At 44.1% G+C, this 7646-nt stretch overlaps 1 protein-coding gene across 1 annotated transcript; it reads left to right on the top strand.

Moving 5' to 3' along the window:
* The first annotated feature begins 2559 nt into the window (after window positions 1-2559).
* LOC128736492 (acidic mammalian chitinase-like) lies at window positions 2560-3900 on the top strand. The gene is made up of 4 exons (XM_053830976.1): window positions 2560-2629; window positions 2693-3534; window positions 3595-3714; window positions 3775-3900. Exons 1-4 carry the CDS (start codon window positions 2560-2562, stop codon window positions 3898-3900), a joined length of 1158 nt encoding a protein of 385 aa, XP_053686951.1.
* Window positions 3901-7646: the final 3746 nt, after the last annotated feature.

The following is a 7646-nucleotide window of genomic DNA, read 5'->3' as shown; positions in this document are numbered from 1 at the left end:
AATACGACCCTTGCTGTATGGAACACCAACCTACGCTTTTCTCGGTATGACGCAGTCTGTACTCGTCTTCTAGCTCTGAAGCAGCTACTACGGGGATTGCTGACTTGCTCATTCCACCAATACACTGGTCGACGTTGGTTCCTTGGTTCCTTTGCATGGTCGCGTCACATGCCCTTACTAACACGTTTGTAAGCCCTTCCGCACTTCAACTCAGAACCTCAACATTCGTTTTAGGTTTCTCGACGTTATCGTCTTCCATTTACCACAATTTTTTGTTGCCCTTACTGTATCGGATCACCTGATGATCGTTATGGATATGCACCTCGGGCACCCTCTAGTTTGCTACTAGCGATGGACTGCAGAAGGTAACATCGATGATAGATTGACGACCGTCCTTACGGAAAGTACTAGTCATATCTGCGTTCAACAGCACACCATCCAGCTTTGCAAGGGCTTCTAGCTGGCTGTATCCTCTGACATTAGTCCATCTACTCTACTGCCCAAGCAGTTCCCCATCGATGATTACAGGCATTCACCCAATTAGCTTCTCCGTAACTGCGTTGATGGAACTTGAAGGAATGATTGAAGTTGATTTAGGTTACCGCCATCATTGTTGGCCTGCTTGCTTGGCATTTAATGATAATCTGGGATTATCGTTACCATCTTTTTTTTGCAGAGCATACACCTTGGTTGCTTCGTACAGTCCTTGCAATGTGTCTCTTTTTGCCATATTTCCAGCACATACCGGATTTGTCCGGACTTCACCAGATGACCAAAGCAGATGCATTTAAAGCATCTCTCCATTTTCTTTGTGATTCGAGGAGCGGCTCTCAGTAAACACACCGACCATCCGAGTTTTATTTTGCCTACTATTAGCAGCATTTTGGCCATGGCCGCCGAGAGTCTAATCAGCGCTGTCTGCATACCGCAGTAAGTCCACTGCAGCCAGATTGTCATTGGAGCTTCCCCAAATCGCATTGTGATGTCAGCGCGCTTAGTAACTCTCCCTCCATAGTGATTTATTCCACATCAAGGCTTCCCTTTTCAGCTCAAAAAGCATCTCGCCTTTTTCGATGCAGCTGCTCGTTACCACACTCTCTCCTAGTTTCCGCAATTTCGGATATCACCTTACCTTCCAGAGAATTACTGCGTACGTAGTTTTGTCCGTAGCTTCGACAATCAGGGCATCTCCCTTGTTTTTGGCCCGACGACGCTTGGATGTTTCCTTCGACTTGTCGTCTTTCTCATTTGCACCTTCCTCTGTCTGTTCCATTTTTTTCAATTGCATTTTTTCTCCATGTCCTTCCTTTTTCCGCTTTCTGATCGTGGATTCAGGGGTTCCTTTGGTGTCTCGTTATCCGCCACTTCTTTTTCGGAAGCCTCAATCAAGGCTTTCTCGGTAGTCTCGACACTCCTCCTTAATTCATTCTGCTCTCGCTCGGCAGTAGCTATCGCAGATTAGATGACCGTCACAAGGTGGCTAATTCTTAAACAGACGTTACTTTTGTCCTTAATAAACTCATATAATTTATTGGCCTTCCGTTTAAATCCGTTACAGCGGATCTCTCGAACTGACGTCCATCTAGATGCTCGCCGTAGCCGCTGAATTTAAACCTCCGCTCGTTGTAGATAGTCGCCTTTCTCATGATTGTCTTTGCAAGCAGGGAGGCCATTCTAGGGTTGACATTGTCCCTCAAGGAGACAGTGTTCAGAGTGAGATCGACGTAGGTCAGGCGTGGTCCATCTGACCCTACTCTCCACCGACTATGGTAACGAGTTTTAAACGTACTTGAAGACCTGTCAAGGTTTTAATGGGACGTGGGCAGCCGGACTATAAAGTGCCATCAGCTCTGAGACGTCTTATCCATTCCTTGACTTGTCTCGTGTCCTTGCCATGTCACGTTATAAAGCGTAATTAGCGTAATTAGTATCTACCTTGAATACGACTAATGGGACTCTATTAATTGGCATGTATGTTTGCATGGCTTGTGTTCTTCTCTCTCTCTCTCTCTCTCTCTCTCTCTGCATGAAAATGCAAAAAAAATTGCATTAATCCAGAAAAATATAATGTGGAGAAAGTTGCTACCTAGCAAAATTTTTCAAGGCAATAGAAAACCCCAACAAAAAGTCGGAATCATTGTGTTCTACCTCATGGAATATGGTTGAAGCTATTTTCAAAAAAAAACTGAATTTCGAATTTTTATTTAAAACTGTATTTCGATCAGAACAGTAGTTGAAGTTTTGCGCAGGGTTTTTTGAATAATAAACTCTTTTACATTTTTTTAAAGTGAACTGTGCCAATTTAAAGTCATCTGAAGATGACATTTTTCGCTTTACCCTACTATATAGGAATTAATTTATTATCATTTGCCCTCCTTGAACCATAAATCAGCTTAAAATTAGCTTATCAGTAGAGCTACTGACGTTAGATACAGAGCAATTTGGTACTAAGCGAATGCATTAGGAGCACCGATTTAGAGGGTCCGATAGCAATACCGACCTATGAATGCACGTGTGCACAGGATTTGCATTCAATTGGTTTCATTACTTTGGTCGATAATGAACAGAAAGTGCTTCCTGGTAGCTATTCTAGCTTTTCTGGGACTTGCGTGCATTGCCACCGCACAAAGTGAGTCGTAAAATTTAAATCAGACTGACACTGAAAAAAAGATACGTTATGAATCATTCACAGAGCCGTTCCTTGGTTACTACCCCAGCTGGGCCCACTACCGCACCGGACGGGGTCAATTCAGGATTGAGAACATCGATCCTTGGCTGTGCACTCATCTAATCTACGCTTCCTTTGGATTGAATGAAGATGGAACCATCGAAATCAGAGATTCCTGGTTAGACATTAGTTTAGAAAATATTCGGCAATTTAATGAACTTAAGAACGTTAACCCGAACCTAAAGACGTTGGCGGCTATTGCAGAATATGGTGGAGGAATTTTTTCACGTGTTGCTGCCAGCCCGGAACTGAGATGGCAATTCGCTGAATCAGCACGAGATTTCTGTTTCGAGCATGGCTTTGATGGTGTCGATGTGGACTGGGAATTTCCGGGCAAGCATGGAGGGGACCCTATTAATGATAAGGCAAACTTCGTGCATATGCTAGCCGCTCTTCGGCAGGTGTTCTCCGCCAGTGGTTTAATACTAACGGCTGCCGTTGGTGCTGCCAAAAGCATCGCGGAAGTATCCTACGATATACCGGAAATTTCGCAACACTTGGATTACATCAATTTAATGACTTATGACTATAATGGAGCATGGGACGCTTACACTGGTCACAATGCACCGCTTTTCAGTGGTCCATCGGAAAAAACTGATTTTCAGCGGACTTTGAATGTGAACCATAGTGTGATGTATTGGCTGTCGGAAGGAGCACCGCCCAACAAATTGGTACTGGGAATTCCTCTCTATGGTAGGACATTCACGTTGCAAGATGCGGAAAACTATTGGCTGCGTGATGCTGCCACTGGTCCTGGTATCGCTGGACCGTATACTGATGCAGCTGGAACAATGGCTTATTTTGAAGTGATTTTTTTTCGAATACGTCACAATGGCCACTTTGAAACTTCTTTTGCTTTGTTTCAGATATGTCCATTTTCTACAAAAAGGTGGGTTCGGCATTGGGAAGACAATCAAAAAATAGTGTTCGGTGTGACTGGGGATCAGTGGATTGGATACGATGATGTTGAAACCACATGGATTAAGGTACCTGATGAATTTTAAATGACGGATGAACTTATAGGACATATTTGCGACCAATTTCAGTGTGATTATGCTCAACAACACGGTTTGGCTGGAATAATGGTTTGGTCAATCGAAAAGGATGATTTTCACGGTTATTGTGGATCAATTAATCCGATTCTGAACGCTATTCAGCAGTGTTTGCAATAGAAGTGTGTTTGAAGTTGCGAATTATGGTACTCCAGAATATTGCTAGCAAGATAAACAAATTCGTCGAATATTTTAAAAGTATCACTATCTAACATCATGATAGTACCAACTCACGAAGAGCTGTCGCCCAAACCCCCATTTACTTTGCTTTGAACGTTTGCGATGAGCCCAATTTTGACTGCTCCGTCTTGAATGATTTTTTTCTCAGCTACTACATATTAATGCCAGTAATAGCGTTTGCTCGGCTCTATTAAGTTCGACAATAAAAGTTTACCGATGAGTTCATTCATAGGTAAAGTGAAAGCTTTCTCTACATAGTTGTAGGCAGAACAGAAAATATTAGCTTTTCTCTCTAACATCCATGAGACTTCAATATCTAGGATTCTAAAATACCAAGTAACGAGGATCCAAACGTGGTTTGTTCTAATAATAATCGGGGTACCGTTCGACATGCTGTTTTACAAGGGCTGTATTTTGACTTGCCTACTATGCAACGGGAATGCCCACTTTCATATAACTGGTAAGATAGCTCACATTTGCAAAAGCATCTGTCCCTACCTCCACGATATACCAGCTGTGACACGAGTAATCAAGGTAAGATCGAGTTACTATATCTTGTGGGAACGCTGACGGGGAAGGGGACAGCTTTCGAGTTTCTGATTGCCTCTCTTTCATGTTATGAGCGGCTCAAAACAGTGTCTATACTTCACAGACGACCGATCATCGTCTTCATACCAGCGTAAGTTCCTAAACAGCGCTGTGTACGATGCCCCTTTGGTTAGGCAGGGGTTGCAGCAGACCCAACAAAACGCAAAATACAGATAACCCAGAAGACATTACGTCCTATACGACGAAACGAAATCTATGATGAACTTCAACCGCCCAACTTCAGAGGCGTAGCACCGCAGAAATTTTTCTGGATAAGACAGAAGGTAAGGAAAAGCGAGCATTGTGCGGCTGTGAACTGTGATACAACCAAAGAACTTGGAATAAACCATCCATGCGAGGCAGGTGACGTAACTATTTTGAAGTCACCGCGAATGAGGTGACAATTGTGATACGGGTGACTCGCTTTGTCACCTAGAGACTCGGGTGACAGGGTTGACAGGGTGACTTCACTCTATTCGACTGGCGAGTCACGGCGAGTGATAATTGTCGTATTGAGTCACGTGACTCGCAGAATAAGGGCGTTTGTAGTGCATGGTAGGATACGCCAACAAGCAATTGGATGGATGGATCTTCAACTATGGCATACTATGCGTGGTTTTGTAATCCGAAGTTCCTTCTTTCCCTGTAAAGATATCCACAACCGCAATTAGATATTACCTGACCGGTTCACCGATATGTTTCTTGTTCATACTTATCGCAGTTCAAATGAAAAGAATCGTGAGACCAATCTACATCAAGGGTGATACGTTGGATTACTTCATTTACCACGTGATCACGCTATTGAGCACCATTTACGAGGTACTCTGCCAAATACTCTGGCGTCACCTAACCAGTACCAAAAGAATTCGTGGAGCATTATGCAGCGGGATTTATAGGCAACAGAGCCACCACGGACCGGATATGGGCGATGCGGCAAACCCTGTAGAAAAGTCTCGAATATAATGTAGCCAGGCCACTCCTTTTTACGAACACGGGTTTAGCGATGAACTGAAGCGATCAAGGCAACAATCAACCGACTGATTTGCGCAGTGGAAGATGCAAGTAGTCTCGAGCCCCTTCAAACAACATGCTGCTCGAGCCAAAGATGCTGATACCTATCAAAAACTTCAGAAGGTTACGGCAAGGTGATGGGCATTTGATGTTTAATAGCGTGCTAGAAGATGTAATCAGTTAATCGTTGCACGCAACTTTAAGAGACGGAATCTTATAGAAAACCATATGTGCTACAATTGGCTTCCCAAACTCGAGCTTCTGTTTTCATTCGACAAATTACGAAACTAACTAACTGAGACGAGACTGAAGACTTGGTCCAGCAGAGTTAGACCTGTCATCAATACGTCGAAGACAAAATACATGCGAGGAAGAGGCTCCGAAGAGACAAATGACGGTAACAGATGACGGTAACGAAATCGAACTGATAGACTCACTGGCGACCACCGATAATGATGCTTGCAGAGAAATACGAAAAGCTAAGTATTTGTAGCGAAAAATTATGCTTTCTTTGGACCCAGGAAGACCTGCTGGTTATGCCAGAGGACCAGCGCAATTGGTACCCTGGAAACTGAAGGTGTATCACAAGCACACTATCTATGATGAAATGGAGATGGAACGTGGAGAAGATGAAAGCACCATAAACTGCACCACTTACTTACTTACTTACTTATTTACTTACTTACTTACTTACTTAAGTGGCTTACTGTGGGCTACCGCTATCCAATTCCTTGGACACCGAGTACTCTCCGCAAGATCTCGCTCCACCTGGTCTAACCATCTGCGGTCTTGGTCGTCTAGTTCCTACCGGATTTGAGGCAAACACCATCTTTGCAGGGTAGTTGTCCGGCATTCTTGCGACATGCCCTGCCCATCGTATCTGTCCAGCTTTAGCAACCTTTTGGATACTGGGTTCGTAATAGAGCTGTGCGAGTTTATGGTTCATCCTCCGCCTTCATACTCAGTTCTCCTGTACGGCGCCAAACATCGTTCTTAGCACTCGTCTTTCGAAAACTCCGAGCACTTGTAGATTCTTCTCGAGCATTGTTCATGTTTCATGCCCGTAGAGAACAACCGGTCTAATTAGCGTCTTGTACAGGGTGCTACAGGGGACTTAGTCTGCTCGACTTCAATTGCTTGTGAAGTCCATAGTAAGCACGACTTTCACTGATAATACGCTTCCGAATTATCCGCGACTGGTATCATTGTACGCCGTTACCAGTGAGCCAATGTAGACAAATTCGTTGACTACCTCAAACTCATTGCCGTCGATCGGCCTCGGTTCCGCTGACCAGCATATACTTTGTTTTAGACATGTTTACCTTTAACCCAATCTTTCCTACTTCGCGCTTCAGTCTGGTGTACTGTTCAGCCATCTGTTGACATCCGCTCGGTTCATAACACCTTGTAGCGCTATGTTGAACAGCAGCCATGAGAGACCATCACCTTGACGAAGCCCTCTGTGTGATTCGAATGAACTTGACAATCCACCCGAAATACGAATACAGCACTGTGTACCATCCATCGTAGATTGAATCAGTTTGATGAGCTTCCTGGGGAAGCTGTTCTCGTCCATGAATTTCTGTATCTCTTTCTGGTCGATGGTCAGATGGCTTTGAAGTCAATCATATGCGATTCACGGCCCTTTTGGAGGATCTGCCGCAGTGTAAATATTTGATCCTTTGTAGACCGACCTTCGACAAAGCCGGCTTGATAAGTTCCCACAAATCTATTCGCAATTGGTGATAGTCGGCGGAAAATGATTTGGGACAGCACTATAAAGGTGGCATTTAGAACGGTGGTCGCTCGATAATTCTTACAATCCAACATGTCGCCCTTTTTATAGATCGGGCAGATAACCCCATCTTTCCACTCCTCCGGTAGCTGTTCCGTATCCCAAATTCTAACAATTAGGCGGTGCATACAAACACCCAGCTTTTCTGGTCCCATTTTAATAAGCTCCACTCCAATGTCATCTTTCCCAGCTGACTTGTTGTTCTTAAGTTGCATGATGGCCTCCTTAACATCACCTATTGTTGAGGCTGGCACCTCTTCCCCGTTTGTTGCCCCGTCTAAATCGCTTTCCC

Source organism: Sabethes cyaneus, chromosome 2 (assembly GCF_943734655.1).
Source record: "Sabethes cyaneus chromosome 2, idSabCyanKW18_F2, whole genome shotgun sequence".
Taxonomy (NCBI): Eukaryota; Metazoa; Arthropoda; class Insecta; order Diptera; family Culicidae; genus Sabethes; species Sabethes cyaneus.
This window is presented reverse-complemented; position numbering and strand designations above follow the sequence as displayed.